The following is an 18664-nucleotide window of genomic DNA, read 5'->3' on the forward strand; positions in this document are numbered from 1 at the left end:
AGGTACAGAGTGTCACCACTAAAACTGTGACAGTCAAGGTACAGAGTCTGACACTAAAACAGTGATAGTCAAGGTACAGAGTGTCACACTAAAACAGTGACAGTCAAGGTACAGAGTCTGACACTAAAACAGTGACAGTCAAGGTACAGTGTCACACTAAAACAGTGACAGTCAAGGTACAGAGTCTGACACTAAAACAGTGATAGTCAAGGTACAGAGTGTCACACTTAAACAGTGACAGTCAAGGTACAGAGTCTGACACTAAAACAGTGACAGTCAAGGTACAGAGTCTAACACTAAAACAGTGATAGTCAAGGTACAGAGTGTCACACTAAAACAGTGATAGTCAAGGTACAGAGTGTCACCACTAAAACAGTGATAGTCAAGGTACAGAGTCTGACACTAAAACAGTGATAGTCAAGGTACAGAGTCTGACACTAAAACAGTGATAGTCAAGGTACAGAGTGTGACACTAAAACAGTGATAGTCAAGGTACAGAGTCTGACACTAAAACAGTGATAGTCAAGGTACAGAGTCTGACACTAAAACAGTGACAGTCAAGATACAGAGTGTCACACTAAAACAGTGATAGTCAAGGTACAGAGTGTGACACTAAAACAGTGATAGTCAAGGTACAGAGTGTCACACTAAAACAGTGATAGTCAAGGTACAGAGTCTGACACTAAAACAGTGATAGTCAAGGTACAGAGTCTGACACTAAAACAGTGATAGTCAAGGTACAGAGTCTGACACTAAAACAGTGATAGTCAAGGTACAGAGTCTGACACTAAAACAGTGAGAGTCAAGGTACAGAGTCTGACACTAACAGTGATAGTCAAGGTACAGAGTGTCACCACTAAAACAGTGAGAGTCAAGGTACAGAGTCTGACACTAAAACAGTGATAGTCAAGGTACAGAGTCTGACACTAAAACAGTGAGAGTCAAGGTACAGAGTCTGACACTAACAGTGATAGTCAAGGTACAGAGTCTGACACTAAAACAGTGATAGTCAAGGTACAGAGTCTGACACTAAAACAGTGAGAGTCAAGGTACAGAGTCTGACACTAACAGTGAGAGTCAAGGTACAGAGTCTGACACTAAAACAGTGAGAGTCAAGGTACAGAGTCTGACACTAACAGTGAGAGTCAAGGTACAGAGTCTGACACTAAAACAGTGAGAGTCAAGGTACAGAGTCTGACACTAACAGTGAGAGTCAAGGTACAGAGTCTGACACTAACAGTGAGAGTCAAGGTACAGAGTCTGACACTAAAACAGTGAGAGTCAAGGTACAGAGTCTGACACTAAAACAGTGAGAGTCAAGGTACAGAGTCTGACACTAACAGTGAGAGTCAAGGTACAGAGTCTGACACTAAAACAGTGAGAGTCAAGGTACAGAGTCTGACACTAACAGTGAGAGTCAAGGTACAGAGTCTGACACTAACAGTGAGAGTCAAGGTACAGAGTGTCACACTAAAACAGTGAGAGTCAAGGTACAGAGTCTGACACTAACAGTGAGAGTCAAGGTACAGAGTGTCACACTAAAACAGTGATAGTCAAGGTACAGAGTCTGACACTAACAGTGAGAGTCAAGGTACAGAGTGTCACACTAAAACAGTGATAGTCAAGGTACAGAGTCTGACACTAACAGTGAGAGTCAAGGTACAAAGTGTCACACTAAAACAGTGATAGTCAAGGTACAGAGTCTGACACTAACAGTGAGAGTCAAGGTACAGAGTGTCACACTAAAACAGTGAGAGTCAATGTACAGAGTCTGACACTAACAGTGAGAGTCAAGGTACAGAGTCTGACACTAAAACAGTGAGAGTCAAGGTACAGAGTCTGACACTAACAGTGAGAGTCAAGGTACAGAGTCTGACACTAAAACAGTGAGAGTCAAGGTACAGAGTCTGACACTAACAGTGAGAGTCAAGGTACAGAGTCTGACACTAACAGTGAGAGTCAAGGTACAGAGTCTGACACTAAAACAGTGAGAGTCAAGGTACAGAGTCTGACACTAAAACAGTGAGAGTCAAGGTACAGAGTCTGACACTAACAGTGAGAGTCAAGGTACAGAGTCTGACACTAAAACAGTGAGAGTCAATGTACAGAGTCTGACACTAACAGTGAGAGTCAAGGTACAGAGTGTCACACTAAAACAGTGATAGTCAAGGTACAGAGTCTGACACTAACAGTGAGAGTCAAGGTACAGAGTGTCACACTAAAACAGTGATAGTCAAGGTACAGAGTCTGACACTAACAGTGAGAGTCAAGGTACAGAGTGTCACACTAAAACAGTGATAGTCAAGGTACAGAGTCTGACACTAACAGTGAGAGTCAAGGTACAGAGTCTGACACTAAAACAGTGATAGTCAAGGTACAAAGTCTGACACTAAAACAGTGGTAGTCAAGGTACAGAGTCTGACACTAAAACAGTGGTAGTCAAGGTACAGAGTCTGACACTAAAACAGTGATAGTCAAGGTACAGAGTCTGACACTAAAACAGTGATAGTCAAGGTACAGAGTCTGACACTAAAACAGTGATAGTCAAGGTACAGAGTGTCACACTAAAACAGTGACAGTCAAGGTACAGAGTGTGACACTAACACAGTGATAGTCAAGGTACAGAGTCTGACACTAAAACAGTGATAGTCAAGGTACAGAGTGTCACCACTAAAACAGTGATAGTCAAGGAACAGAGTGTCACCACTAAAACAGTGATAGTCAAGGTACAGAGTGTCACCACTAAAACAGTGATAGTCAAGGAACAGAGTGTCACCACTAAAACAGTGATAGTCAAGGTACAGAGTGTCACCACTAAAACAGTGATAGTCAAGGTACAGAGTCAGACACTAAAACAGTGACAGTCAAGGTACAGAGTCCGACACTAACACAGTGATAGTCAAGGTACAGAGTGTCACCACAAAAACAGTGATAGTCAAGGTACAGAGTCTGACACTAAAACAGTGATAGTCAAGGTACAGAGTCTGACACTAAAACAGTGACAGTCAAGGTACAGAGTCTGACACTAAAACAGTGACAGTCAAGGTACAGAGTGTCACCACTAAAACTGTGACAGTCAAGGTACAGAGTCTGACACTAAAACAGTGATAGTCAAGGTACAGAGTGTCACACTAAAACAGTGACAGTCAAGGTACAGAGTCTGACACTAAAACAGTGACAGTCAAGGTACAGTGTCACACTAAAACAGTGACAGTCAAGGTACAGAGTCTGACACTAAAACAGTGATAGTCAAGGTACAGAGTGTCACACTTAAACAGTGACAGTCAAGGTACAGAGTCTGACACTAAAACAGTGACAGTCAAGGTACAGAGTCTAACACTAAAACAGTGATAGTCAAGGTACAGAGTGTCACACTAAAACAGTGATAGTCAAGGTACAGAGTGTCACCACTAAAACAGTGATAGTCAAGGTACAGAGTCTGACACTAAAACAGTGATAGTCAAGGTACAGAGTGTGACACTAAAACAGTGATAGTCAAGGTACAGAGTGTGACACTAAAACAGTGATAGTCAAGGTACAGAGTCTGACACTAAAACAGTGATAGTCAAGGTACAGAGTCTGACACTAAAACAGTGACAGTCAAGATACAGAGTGTCACACTAAAACAGTGATAGTCAAGGTACAGAGTGTGACACTAAAACAGTGATAGTCAAGGTACAGAGTGTCACACTAAAACAGTGATAGTCAAGGTACAGAGTCTGACACTAAAACAGTGATAGTCAAGGTACAGAGTCTGACACTAAAACAGTGATAGTCAAGGTACAGAGTCTGACACTAAAACAGTGATAGTCAAGGTACAGAGTCTGACACTAAAACAGTGAGAGTCAAGGTACAGAGTCTGACACTAACAGTGATAGTCAAGGTACAGAGTGTCACCACTAAAACAGTGAGAGTCAAGGTACAGAGTCTGACACTAAAACAGTGATAGTCAAGGTACAGAGTCTGACACTAAAACAGTGAGAGTCAAGGTACAGAGTCTGACACTAACAGTGATAGTCAAGGTACAGAGTCTGACACTAAAACAGTGATAGTCAAGGTACAGAGTCTGACACTAAAACAGTGAGAGTCAAGGTACAGAGTCTGACACTAACAGTGAGAGTCAAGGTACAGAGTCTGACACTAAAACAGTGAGAGTCAAGGTACAGAGTCTGACACTAACAGTGAGAGTCAAGGTACAGAGTCTGACACTAAAACAGTGAGAGTCAAGGTACAGAGTCTGACACTAACAGTGAGAGTCAAGGTACAGAGTCTGACACTAACAGTGAGAGTCAAGGTACAGAGTCTGACACTAAAACAGTGAGAGTCAAGGTACAGAGTCTGACACTAAAACAGTGAGAGTCAAGGTACAGAGTCTGACACTAACAGTGAGAGTCAAGGTACAGAGTCTGACACTAAAACAGTGAGAGTCAAGGTACAGAGTCTGACACTAACAGTGAGAGTCAAGGTACAGAGTCTGACACTAACAGTGAGAGTCAAGGTACAGAGTGTCACACTAAAACAGTGAGAGTCAAGGTACAGAGTCTGACACTAACAGTGAGAGTCAAGGTACAGAGTGTCACACTAAAACAGTGATAGTCAAGGTACAGAGTCTGACACTAACAGTGAGAGTCAAGGTACAGAGTGTCACACTAAAACAGTGATAGTCAAGGTACAGAGTCTGACACTAACAGTGAGAGTCAAGGTACAGAGTCTGACACTAACAGTGAGAGTCAAGGTACAGAGTGTCACACTAAAACAGTGAGAGTCAATGTACAGAGTCTGACACTAACAGTGAGAGTCAAGGTACAGAGTCTGACACTAAAACAGTGACAGTCAAGGTACAGAGTCTGACACTAACAGTGAGAGTCAAGGTACAGAGTCTGACACTAAAACAGTGAGAGTCAAGGTACAGAGTCTGACACTAACAGTGAGAGTCAAGGTACAGAGTCTGACACTAACAGTGAGAGTCAAGGTACAGAGTCTGACACTAAAACAGTGAGAGTCAAGGTACAGAGTCTGACACTAAAACAGTGAGAGTCAAGGTACAGAGTCTGACACTAACAGTGAGAGTCAAGGTACAGAGTCTGACACTAAAACAGTGAGAGTCAAGGTACAGAGTCTGACACTAACAGTGAGAGTCAAGGTACAGAGTGTCACACTAAAACAGTGATAGTCAAGGTACAGAGTCTGACACTAACAGTGAGAGTCAAGGTACAGAGTGTCACACTAAAACAGTGATAGTCAAGGTACAGAGTCTGACACTAACAGTGAGAGTCAAGGTACAGAGTGTCACACTAAAACAGTGATAGTCAAGGTACAGAGTCTGACACTAACAGTGAGAGTCAAGGTACAGAGTCTGACACTAACAGTGAGAGTCAAGGTACAGAGTCTGACACTAAAACAGTGAGAGTCAAGGTACAGAGTCTGACACTAACAGTGAGAGTCAAGGTACAGAGTGTCACACTTAAACAGTGATAGTCAAGGTACAGAGTCTGACACTAACAGTGAGAGTCAAGGTACAGAGTGTCACACTAAAACAGTGATAGTCAAGGTACAGAGTCTGACACTAACAGTGAGAGTCAAGGTACAGAGTGTCACACTAAAACAGTGATAGTCAAGGTACAGAGTCTGACACTAACAGTGAGAGTCAAGGTACAGAGACTGACACTAACAGTGAGAGTCAAGGTACAGAGTCTGACACTAAAACAGTGAGAGTCAAGGTAGAGAACCCCATTGTTTAAAAAGTGAATGACAAGGAAGAGCCCCATTGCTTTATTAGTGTTCTTTTAAAATTAAGATTATATAAAATCAATGTACAATTTTGTGGAAAAAACTTCTGGTTCAGCCATTTTTTACATTGATGAGTTTGATTTTCTGACTCTTGGTGCTTTAGTTAAGAGCTCATTTACACACTTCCCACATAATACTACTATTTCCTGAACACTAAGTATACTAGCCACATGTAGCTGGTCAGAGTCAGGTGATGAAGCTGGGCATCAGGCCCCAACATACAAATGTCACAAGAATCCTATATATATACTTCCCAAACCTATAATCATCATGTAATCTCAATTTGATTTCTCTGACAGTACACCCTAACAAAGTTTCAGTGATAGTTACAATTTCCTTAAAAAGTTTGCTGAGATCAGCAAGTTAAGTGTGTGGAGTTAAATGTCAACATGGGTATAATTTGTCACAGGGTTGTAACAGGAAACGAGATAGGCAAGAGGAGGATCTAAATAACAGCTAATAAATCACTGAAAACAACCGAGACAAGCACGAGACAAGTACGAGACAAGCAGTCACCCTGACCAAAAATATAATTACAACTTTAATGCCTCTCAAGGCATTTGATCATTTCTATTTTAAATCAATGTTAATGACTGTAACTTCTAGGGGAATTGACATACACATTTCAGTTCTTATTAAAAACCATATAGAAAACTAATGAGAGTATCACAATGTGGATAACTGCAGGGTGAGGTAAAATATAGTAAGCATTAGTACACCTCTTACCTTAAATCTTCAGTATACAAAATATAGTGGGCAACTCTGTCCCTTACCTTAAATCTTCAGTATCATAACAACAGTGGGCAACTCTGTCCCTTACCTTAAATCTTCAGTATCCAAAATATAGTGGGCAACTCTGTCCCTTACCTCAAAACTTATATGCTAACAATTTATTCACATTCACAGTAAAAATCTAACTCAAACTGCTAACGACCATGCCAATACTTCGAGGAGTACAGGCCTAGGGTACTCAAGTTTTCAGAGGTTAGTCCAGATCGCATATGACACTTGTGTAAATGATTGTCATTTGCCACTTATTGTTTACGCAAAATGTGTCTATAATCTATGCAATGTAGACTGGAAACACGTACAATAGCTGTATTACCTAACATATTCATAATTGTAAAGACCAAAAGGCAAAATAACAGGTCACAATGGCCTGCTTTCAGTAAGCTAAATGTACCAAGTAATGTTTGAGGGGCATACATGTAGTCGTTGCCTGTGTCTATCATTACATTACACACACACTCACCATATGACGTCCCCGGGCCGTAGTCGTTGCCTCCGTCTATCATTACATTATACAGACACTCACCATATGACGTCCCCGGGCCATAGTCGTTGCCTGTGTCTATCATTACATTACACACACACTCAACATATGACGTCCCCGGGCCGTAGTCATTGCCTGTGTCTATCATTACATTACACAGACACTCACCATATGACGTCCCCAGGCCGTAGTCGTTGCCTGTGTCTATCATTACATTACACACACACTCAACATATGACGTCCCCGGGTCGTAGTCGTTGTCTCGGTCTATCATTACATTACACACACACTCAACATATGAAGTCCCCGGGCCGTAGTCATTGCCTGTGTCTATCATTACATTACACACACACTCAACATATGACGTCCCCGGGCCGTAGTCGTTGCCTCGGTCTATCATTACATTATACAGACACTCACCATATGACGTCCCCGGGCCATAGTCGTTGCCTGTGTCTATCATTACATTACACACACACTCACCATATGACGTCCCCGGGCCGTAGTCGTTGCCTCCGTCTATCATTACATTATACAGACACTCACCATATGACGTCCCCGGGCCGTAGTCGTTGCCTGTGTCTATCATTACATTACACAGACACTCACCATATGACGTCCCCAGGCCGTAGTCGTTGCCTGTGTCTATCATTACATTACACACACACTCAACATATGACGTCCCCGGGTCGTAGTCGTTGTCTCGGTCTATCATTACATTACACACACACTCAACATATGACATCCCCGGGCCGTAGTCGTTGCCTCGGTCTATCATTACATTATACAGACACTCACCATATGACGTCCCCGGGCCATAGTTGTTGCCTGTGTCTATCATTACATTACACACACACTCAACATATGACGTCCCCGGGCCGTAGTCGCTGCCTCGGTCTATCATTACATTACACAGACACTCAGCATATGACGTCCCCGGGCCGTAGTCGTTGCCTGTGTCTATCATTACATTACACACACACTCAACATATGACGTCCCCGGGCTGTAGTCATTGCCTGTGTCTATCATTACATTACACAGACACTCACCATATGACGTCCCCAGGCCGTAGTCGTTGCCTGTGTCTATCATTACATTACACACACACTCAACATATGACGTCCCCGGGTCGTAGTCGTTGTCTCGGTCTATCATTACATTACACAGACACTCACCATATGACGTCCCCGGGCCATAGTCGTTGCCTGTGTCTATCATTACATTACACACACACTCAACATATGACGTCCCCGGGCCGTAGTCGCTGCCTCGGTCTATCATTACATTACACAGACACTCAGCATATGACGTCCCCGGGCCGTAGTCGTTGCCTGTGTCTATCATTACATTACACACACACTCAACATATGACGTCCCCGGGCTGTAGTCATTGCCTGTGTCTATCATTACATTACACAGACACTCACCATATGACGTCCCCAGGCCGTAGTCGTTGCCTGTGTCTATCATTACATTACACACACACTCAACATATGACGTCCCCGGGCTGTAGTCATTGCCTGTGTCTATCATTACATTACACAGACACTCACCATATGACGTCCCCAGGCCGTAGTCGTTGCCTGTGTCTATCATTACATTACACACACACTCAACATATGACGTCCCCGGGCCGTAGTCGTTCCCTCGGTCTATCATTACATTACACACACACACAACATATGACGTCCCCGGGCCGTAGTCATTGCCTCGGTCTATTATTACATTACACAGACACTCACCATATGAAGTCCCCGGGCCGTAGTCGTTGTCTCGGTCTATCATTACATTACACACACACTCAACATATGACGTCCCTGGGCCATAGTCGTTGTCTCTGCCTATCATTACATTACACACACACTCACCATATGACATCCCCAGGCCGTAGTCATTGCCTCGGTCTATCATTACATTACGCAGACACTCAACATATGACGTCCCCGGGCCGTAGTCGTTGTCTCGGTCTATCGTTACATTACACAGACACTCAACATATGACGTCCCCGGGCTGTAGTCATTGCCTGTGTCTATCATTACATTACACAGACACTCACCATATGACGTCCCCAGGCCGTAGTCGTTGCCTGTGTCTATCATTACATTACACACACACTCAACATATGACGTCCCCGGGCCGTAGTCGTTCCCTCGGTCTATCATTACATTACACACACACACAACATATGACGTCCCCGGGCCGTAGTCGTTGCCTCGGTCTATCATTACATTACACGGACACTCACCATATGACGTCCCCGGGCCGTAGTCGTTGTCTCGGTCTATCATTACATTACACACACACTCAACATATGACGTCCCCGGGCCGTAGTCGTTGTCTCTGTCTATCATTACATTACACACACACTCACCATATGACATCCCCAGGCCGTAGTCATTGCCTCAGTCTATCATTACATTACACACACACTCACCATATGACGTCCCCGGGCCGTAGTTGTTGTCTCGGTCTATCATTACATTACACAGACACTCACCATATGACGTCCCCGGGCCGTAGTTGTTGTCTCGGTCTATCTTTACATTACACGGACACTCATCATATGATGTCCCCAGGCCGTAATCATAGCCTCGGTCTATCATTACATTACACGGACACTCAACATATGACGTCCCCAGGCCGTAATCATAGCCTCGGTCTATCATTACATTACACAGACACTCACCATATGACGTCCCCGGGCCGTAGTCGTTGCCTGTGTCTATCATTACATTACACACACACTCACCATATGACGTCCCCAGGCCATAGTTATTGCCTCGCTATTATAACATTACACACACACTCACCATATGACGTCCCCGGGCCGTAGTCGTTGCCTGTGTCTATCATCGTATTGCCGAGCTGTTCCTGGTGATTGTTTCTGTCTCGTTTCTTTTTGTCCAATTTTTCATAGAAGAAATCTTCCATTCTGATATCTAAAATGTTAATGATATTTTCTTTGTTTCTTTATACTTTTACAATCCATGGAAGCATCATGAACAAATGAATGTTTGTTAACCATACAATGTTTGTTAACCATACAATGTTTGTTAACCATACAATGTTTGATCAACCATACAATGTTTGATCAACCATACAATGTTTGATTAACCATACAATGTTTGTTAACCATACAATGTTTGTTAACCATACAATGTTTGTTAACCATACAATGTTTGTTAACCATACAATGTTTGATCAACCATACAATGTTTGATCAACCATACAATGTTTGATTAACCATACAATGTTTGTTAACCATACAATGTTTGTTAACCATACAATGTTTGACCAACCATACAATGTTTGACCAACCATACAATGTTTGATTAACCATACAATGTTTGATCAACCATACAATGTTTGTTAACCATACAATGTTTGTTAACCATACAATGTTTGATCAACCATACAATGTTTTTTAACCATACAATGTTTGATCAACAATGCAATGTTTGATTAACAATAAGATGTTTGATGAACAATACAATACTTGATTAATTATAACCATGCAATATTTGATTAACCATACAATGTTTGATTAACCATACAATGTTTGATTAACCATACTATATTAGATTAACCATACAATGTTTGATTAACCATACGATATTAGATTAACCATACGATATTAGATTAACCATACTATATTAGATTAACCATACAATGTTTGATTAACCATACTATATTAGATTAACCATACAATGTTTGATTAACCATACGATATTTGATTAACCATACTATATTAGATTAACCATACACTATTTGATTAACCATATAATGTATGAATAACCATACAATGTTTGATTAACCATACAATGTGTGACTACTCCCATAACAAAAACCACTATCAAAGTCAAAATTCTTCTTTTATATTATCTCTAACACATCAGTGAAAATACATAATTTTAAGCCTTAAACCTGTTCTTGAATTTCTATCAATTCAGATATAAATAGGGAATGGATGAGGGATAATTAATACCACAATATCACATTGTTTTTAGTAAATTAGATCTCATCCGTTCCTGACATTGTGTGACTTTAATATACAGTATAGTGACCATACTCACTGGGATTGGGCTGAAGAACAGCCTCTGTCTTTTGCAGTACTCTCTCTGTCCATAGCTTTGTTTTATCTGCTCTCTGTAGAAGGTTTTCAAAGTGGGCATCTAATTCTGTTTTCTCTGCAGATCCAAGTTTTTCTTCTGTAAACTGTAATAAAGTATTTGATATAAAAATATTGTAGTGGGATTGTGAGATATAGAGATAGATGATGTAGTGGGATAGTGTAAGATCTATATGTGATGTAGTGTGATAGTGTAAGATCTATATGTGATGTAGTGGGATAGTGTAAGATCTAGAGGTGATGTAGTGGGATAGTGTAAGATCTATATGTGATGTAGTGTGATAGTGTAAGATCTATATGTGATGTAGTGGGATAGTGTAAGATCTATATGTGATGTAGTGTGATAGTGTAAGATCTATACGTGATGTAGTGGGATAGTGTAAGATCTATATGTGATGTAGTGGGATAGTGTAAGATCTATATGTGATGTAGTGGGATAGTGTAAGATCTATATGTGATGTAGTGGGATAGTGTAAGATCTATATGTGATGTAGTGGGATAGTGTAAGATCTATATGTGATGTAGTGGGATTGTGACATATAGAGGTGATGTAGTGGGATAGTGTAAGATATAGAGGTGATGTAGTGGGATAGTGTAAGATATAGAGGTGATGTAGTGGGATAGTGTAAGATCTAGAGGTGATGTAGTGGGATAGTGTAAGATCTATATGTGATGTAGTGGGATAGTGTAAGATCTATATGTGATGTAGTGGGATAGTGTAAGGTCTATATGTGATGTAGTGGGATTGTGAGATCTATATGTGATGTAGTGGGATAGTGTAAGATCTAGAGGTGATGTTGTGGGATTGTTGGATATATATGTGATGTAGTGGGATAGTGTAAGATCCATACGTGATGTAGTGGGATAGTGTAAGATCTAGAGGTGATGTAGTGGGATAGTGTAAGATCTATATGTGATGTAGTGGGATAGTGTAAGATCTATATGTGATGTAGTGGGATTGTTTGATATATATGTGATGTAGTGGGATAGTGTAAGATATAGAGGTGATGTAGTGGGATAGTGTAAGATCTATATGTGATGTAGTGGGATAGTGTAAGATCTATATGTGATGTAGTGGGATAGTGTAAGATCTATATGTGATGTAGTGGGATAGTGTAAGATCTAGGGGTGATGTAGTGGGATAGTGTGAGATCTATATGTGATGTAGTGGGATAGTGTAATATCTATCTGTGATGTAGTGGGATTGTGTAAGATCTATATGTGATGTAGGGGGATTGTTTGATATAGAGGTGATGTAGTGGGTTAGTGTAAGATCTATATGTGATGTAGTGGGATAGTGTAAGATCTATATGTGATGTAGTGGGATAGTGTAAGATCTATACGTGATGTAGTGGGATTGTGTAAGATCTATATGTGATGTAGTGGGATAGTGTAAGATCTAGAGGTGATGTAGTGGGATTGTTTGATATATATATATGTGATGTAGTGGGATAGTGTAATATATATGTGATGTAGTGGGATAGTGTAAGATCTAGAGGTGATGTTGTGGGATTGTTGGATATATATGTGATGTAGTGGGATAGTGTAAGATCTATACGTGATGTAGTGGGATAGTGTAAGATCTAGAGGTGATGTAGTGGGATAGTGTAAGATCTATATGTGATGTAGTGGGATAGTGTAAGATCTATATGTGATGTAGTGGGATTGTTTGATATATATGTGATGTAGTGGGATAGTGTAAGATATAGAGGTGATGTAGTGGGATAGTGTAAGATCTATATGTGATGTAGTGGGATAGTGTAAGATCTATAAATGTAGTGGGATAGTGTAAGATCTATATGTGATGTAGTGGGATAGTGTAAGATCTAGAGGTGATGTAGTGGGATAGTGTAAGATCTATATGTGATGTAGTGGGATAGTGTAAGATCTATATGTGATGTAGTGGGATTGTGAGATATAGAGGTGATGTAGTGGGATAGTGTAAGATCTATATGTGATGTAGTGGGATAGTGTAAGATCTGGAGGTGATGTAGTGGGATTGTTGGATATATATGTGATGTAGTGGGATAGTGTAAGATCTAGAGGTGATGTAGTGGGATAGTGTAAGATCTATATGTGATGTAGTGGGATAGTGTTAGATCTATATGTGATGTAGTGGGATAGTGTAAGATCTATATGTGATGTAGTGGGATAGTGTAAGATCTATATGTGATGTAGTGGGATAGTGTAAGATCCAGAGGTGATGTAGTGGGATAGTGTGAGATCTATATGTGATGTAGTGGGATAGTGTAAGATCTATATGTGATGTAGTGGGATAGTGTAAGATCTAGAGGTGATGTAGTGGGATAGTGTAAGATCTATATGTGATGTAGTGGGATAGTATAAGATCTATATGTGATGTAGTGGGATAGTGTAAGATCTATACGTGATGTAGTGGGATAGTGTAAGATCCAGAGGTGATTTAGTGGGATAGTGTAAGATCAATATGTGATGTAGTGGGATTGTGTCAGATCTATACGTGATGTAGTGGGATAGTGTAAGATCCAGAGGTGATGTAGTGGGATAGTGTAAGATCAATATGTGATGTAGTGGGATTGTGTCAGATCTAGAGGTGATGTAGTGGGATTGTTTGATCTATATGTGATGTAGTGGGATAGTGTAAGATCTATAGGTGATGTAGTGGGATAGTGTAAGATCAATATGTGATGTAGTGGGTTAGTGTAAGATCTATATGTGATGTAGTGGGATAGTGTCAGATCTAGAGGTGATGTAGTGGGATTGTTTGATCTATAGACAATGTAGTAGGATCCTGAAAGGTGTGGTCAGTTGTTTCTTTTTATCACATACATGTAACAATTTTTTGCCTGGTTTAATTTATGGCCCATGAACAGCCATGGTCATTTTGATGTTGGGTCCACAAGATATTGGAGTCTGTTGCATGCCATTCAGAGCAATAAGGGTAAAGTATCCTACCCAAGGTCAGACAGCCATGACAATACCGACTGGCCTGTTTCTCAACTTCCCCAGAAACACAAACTGATCTGGGTATAGAACATCGAACCATGCACCTTGGATCTTCATCCTGAGGTTATGTGGCCGACAGTTACAGTATATAAATTATCAGGGCATCCAGTTGACTTTTGAGATTTAGCAATTTCAGAAGTCAAATCACGATTTCTCAGAAATGTGAAGGATCAAATTAAACATGTCAAATTAAGACACATACTTTCAAACCCAGGAGTCAAATCTGATATTGGGTCAAAACCATAATCTCAGTGGTCTACTGGATGTCTGTATTATCATGAGATACATAACCAACATTCCAGTATATTACACTTAATATCTGTATGTAAAGATACAACACATAAGAAAGAACACCATTAATAGCACTGTATGCCTTTGATGTTGGCGATGTAAGATGTAGAAATAACGTTCACCATTAAAAACATTTTTGCTCAATCAATATCACATGTTGTCATCAACCTGTATATAGTTTGCTATACAACAGTGGAAGGTAAACTGTAGAATTCAATTAGAAAGATATTCATACCCAAGTATTATACAGACACAATAAACCATCTATTTGGTCACAGCTTCAAATACACACATACAACATTCATTAAAGAAATGTACCTGTATATATTCACAATTAACAAAGCTTTACTCTGTAACACCTATGGAAATACTAACACTACATGATATTAAAAGACTATTTGTGATAACTATATAATTTGTTCCTGTCAAAAAGAAAAGAAAAACTTGAAAAAGAGTCACGGGCATTTCCATTTGCAAAGTTTGTTGGACATACATGTATGCATTACCTATATATAGCTAGGAACCTACAAGTCAAATATCTTTATTCTGGTCAAATGGTTAATCACATCTCAGGAACCTACAAACCAAATATCTTTATTCTAGTCAAATAGTTAATCAGAAGAAGTGATTTTAACAAAGCTGACACCTGTGGCCTTGAATACAAACTTGATTGGCCATCATCCCAGGAACTTATAGATACTAGCCAAACATCTTAAGATTCTAGGCCTTTTAGTTAATCCAAAGTTGTTTGAATGCTTGAACAAATTTTATCCGTGACTTTGAATATGAGTCAAGGTCATTTCTTTTCCCTTTTTGTCAGGTTATCTAAAATCATAAGTTTTCCCTTTTTGTGGCCAGAATTATTCGTTCAAACTGTTAAAATCCAAATGTTATGTTGTGTATGAAGCTGTGTGACATTTGACCTACACAAATGTAGTATGAAAATAATCAAATCAAATGATTAATGTATGAATGATGTACATCAAATCAATATCATGGATACTTATGAACAAAATTTCAAAAATGCCTGTCATTTTCTGAATGTCCTTGTTTCTGAAGACTACATAGTTTAACGGTAATTAGCTAGGTATACATATCAGATAGTAAAGTATTAGTCACTTGAATGTAATTAATGATTCTACTTATTGATGGTTCTACTGTAAGTCAAATATGTAATTAATGATTACACTTTATGTCCAGAATTTGACTAACAACTGTATAAATACACAAAATGATAAGTTAAACATTGATGACTGATAATTGAAAATCAATCAAGTAAAATTAAAAATTAAAAAAAAAACAAACAAAAACCCCACCAGCTGTTTTGAGAAATGCAACTTTGCAAACCTTTTCCAAATGCCAAAAAGCTTAGGCGTTTTTGACTAAATCTACTGTGGGTTTTTGTTCATGGTAAAGGAAGCTTTGTCAGTGTGCTTATGTTCAGTCACGGATAATGATAAGCATCAGCATCAAAATCAATATTTGTCCCAAAATACTAAGATATAAACCTTAACCCAGGGACAAATACTTACTTGTACACAGAGATCCTTCACCTAATACAAAATTACAGTAAAAGTTACAAAATTACAGTAAAAGTTAACTCATTACCAGGTATTTCCTGTAATCAGAATCCTAACATTGGCTCTACACAGATTTTTTTCAAAAGTCCAAGAAAATGTGTATTATGTAAAAATTTCCAATTTGAAAGAAAATAAATTTGTCATTGTTTCATTATAGTGCCTGTTAAAGTTGTAGATGTTTTGATAATACATTAGTCAGCTCAGCATTACCAGCTAGGTCAGTGATTTTTAGGACTAGGCTATTTTGAGTCTAGACTTGTACTTTTCATGTGGGCCTCACTAAAATTACCAACGGCAATGGGACCAGAACACTTTGATTTAATTTGATGTGTTAATACAATAATTCATTCAGTGCTACGTGAGAATCAAGATCTTCCTGAGATCCACAATGACCAATACAATGAGCACTTCCAAGCATTATATAATTAGCATTCTACACATACAGATACGCCCTGTTATTGATGTGGACAATATCAATGTAATTGACAATTTTGAGTTGCAAACAGGAAACAGCTTTAATAATTAATGATTTCCAGCCTAGCTGTTCCAGTGAAATAAACCAGTTTTAATCAATTATTTCTTTATACATTCTTTCTTCATCAATGATGAATATTTTGGAGTTGTAAATGGAAGATTCTATATGATGCTGGAAACCCTTGAATCCATTTAATCCAGGGGGCTTGAATGCTTAAATCCATTCTATGTAACACTCCGACTCACTCAGTGGGGAAAATGTAATAACTTGACTTGGACCTCCAAACTCTAGGTGGACGCTCTACCCATATGTGCTCATCTTCTGCAGTTCAATTAAGCTACATTCCAGCTCCTTCAACAAAGTTTTCGACTCCTTAGATACAGACAAGACCAATATACCAATTTCCATGGGTATTTATATATTTAAGTTTGGCACCAAATGTAACAGGAGAGGTAAAACACAACACCCAGACAGGACTCTAACTCTAGACCTCCTAACTCTAGACACTCTCACCATTTCATCTACCTAGCCATGTTGCTCAGCCCAGTCCAGTTTCGCTACAAAATTTGCAGTTTACTCCTGAAAAAGTATTTCCCAATTCACCAATTTTCTTCACAAATTAAGGAAAAAGACGTCATTTCAAACCAGTGAGAACAAGCCCTGGGACCATATAGGCAGTGTTGCACTCCCACCAGGGAGAAGGTTGACGGAGTAGAAGGGCGAAGGACTTCCCCTTGCATTAGGTGGTGTGGAGATGCACTGGGAGGGAGCGCGAAGTGTGAATATGGTGAGAGATACGAGCATGAACTTTTTCGATCCGATCCCGGAGAGAGATACCAATAGCTTATTTAATTCTAATCAATTTTTGCATGTTCAGCAATATCTTATATATCTTTGTGTGGTGTTGAGTTCAGCGAAGAGTTCGCAATTTGCTCAAGCTAAGGCACATTTATGACACCCTCCAAGTCTGTCAACCTTCTTAAAATTTTTATCTGTACTATTTCCTCAAAAAAACAATAAAAATCCTTAAACTGCTGTCACTAGATTTGGTTTGAAATTCCTCAAGCTTTAAACAGCTGTATAGCTGATCATAAACTGGCAAATGATCAAAATGTTTTGGAGCCTGCCAACGTGCCAACAATGTTATGTTATTTTTTTATATTATTTTTACCAGACTATAGCCTGTATATATTCTCGCCCCTGAAATGAAACATATTTGAGTGTATGGTAAGCCGAGTAGTTTCCCTGATAGAGTCACTATTACTAACGAACATATATTAATAAGTGAAAAAATGTAGTCTGCGTTTGTACGCGGTTAATACTGAATAAATGTTGGAATTATTATCAAGCTTACAAAAGCATGACAACTCCGTAAAGTTGCTTTCCTGATTTCTTTGAAATATCTCGACTAGATTTCACACAGGTAAAATGCTGATGAATCATGACATTATACGCCCTGACACAATATTACGTGCACAGTGGTCCTTGTGAAAAGGAAAGCGATCCCAGAGACTGAGTCAGATTGACAGATTGAGGGGGCGTGAACGTTTTTGATGGTATTTTGATAATGGAATAAGCATATATCTTCACCGAATGACAAATACACTATCATTTCAATACCTGTACTGCTCTGTTGAATAGTGTGCCTGCGTCTGCTGCAAACTTTTTCATCTTGAAGCGCTCAACGTTTTGCATCCATTAACCAGACACTAAAAATCAATTTCCGACAGGCCAATCACTTCCGGGTTATCCGCATTGAATGAAATATTACACATGGCAAACTATAAAAAAAATCCATATGTTCTATTTCAAGTATCTTTAAAGATTTTTAAACTAGAGACACTCTTGTTTTTGTTGATTTAATTAATACTTTTATCATTACAAAATGAAGCTTTTCCATTCACCCCGAGCCTTTCAAGTTGCCAAGAAGTTGTTTCAAAATGGCGGCTTTAATCAATGAGATGATAATCATGTAGTGTAGTTAGGCTTGTAAAAAGCCTCATGCATTCAAAACACCATATTATGGAATTTCGGTCTGATGAAGAATTAAGTAAGATTGTTTCTGCCAACAGGTTTGATTACATTATCTTAATTTACTGTTTAATATTCGCTGGATAGTTTCGAGATTGTAAACACAGG

The 18664-nt window shown here is 39.4% G+C and overlaps 2 protein-coding genes and 1 long non-coding RNA gene across 11 annotated transcripts in view; 2 read left to right on the top strand and 1 right to left on the bottom strand.

Moving 5' to 3' along the window:
• The window catches only part of LOC117345119 (endophilin-B1-like), a 108618-nt gene extending 90351 nt beyond the window's left edge, over positions 1–18267 (bottom strand). For all 8 annotated transcript variants that reach the window (XM_033908109.1, XM_033908098.1, XM_033908139.1 and 5 more), the window contains exons 1-3: positions 18146–18267; positions 11139–11280; positions 9876–10004 (exon numbers count right to left, since the gene is read on the bottom strand). In XM_033908109.1, the coding sequence (XP_033764000.1) occupies positions 9876–10004; positions 11139–11280; positions 18146–18220 (346 nt within the window). In that variant the 5' untranslated portion in view covers positions 18221–18267. The remainder of the gene's footprint in view (positions 1–9875; positions 10005–11138; positions 11281–18145) is intronic.
• Positions 11743–12954, top strand: LOC117345152. Of its 2 annotated transcripts, none has more exons than XR_004536365.1 (3): positions 11743–11863; positions 12199–12322; positions 12906–12954. It is a non-coding gene; the product is annotated as an uncharacterized LOC117345152 (long non-coding RNA). The 2 variants fall into 2 exon arrangements; XR_004536366.1 differs by lacking the exon at positions 12906–12954 and adding an exon at positions 12445–12554.
• A 192-nt stretch (positions 18268–18459) lies between the features above and the next one.
• LOC117340541 overlaps positions 18460–18664 on the top strand; it is a 76450-nt gene continuing 76245 nt past the window's right edge. Inside the window, exon 1 of the mRNA XM_033902303.1 lies at positions 18460–18575. The gene's annotated coding sequence lies outside the window, so the exon portion shown is untranslated. The remainder of the gene's footprint in view (positions 18576–18664) is intronic.

Source organism: Pecten maximus, chromosome 2, assembly GCF_902652985.1.
Source record: "Pecten maximus chromosome 2, xPecMax1.1, whole genome shotgun sequence".
In the NCBI taxonomy this organism is placed as follows: domain Eukaryota; kingdom Metazoa; phylum Mollusca; class Bivalvia; order Pectinida; family Pectinidae; genus Pecten; species Pecten maximus.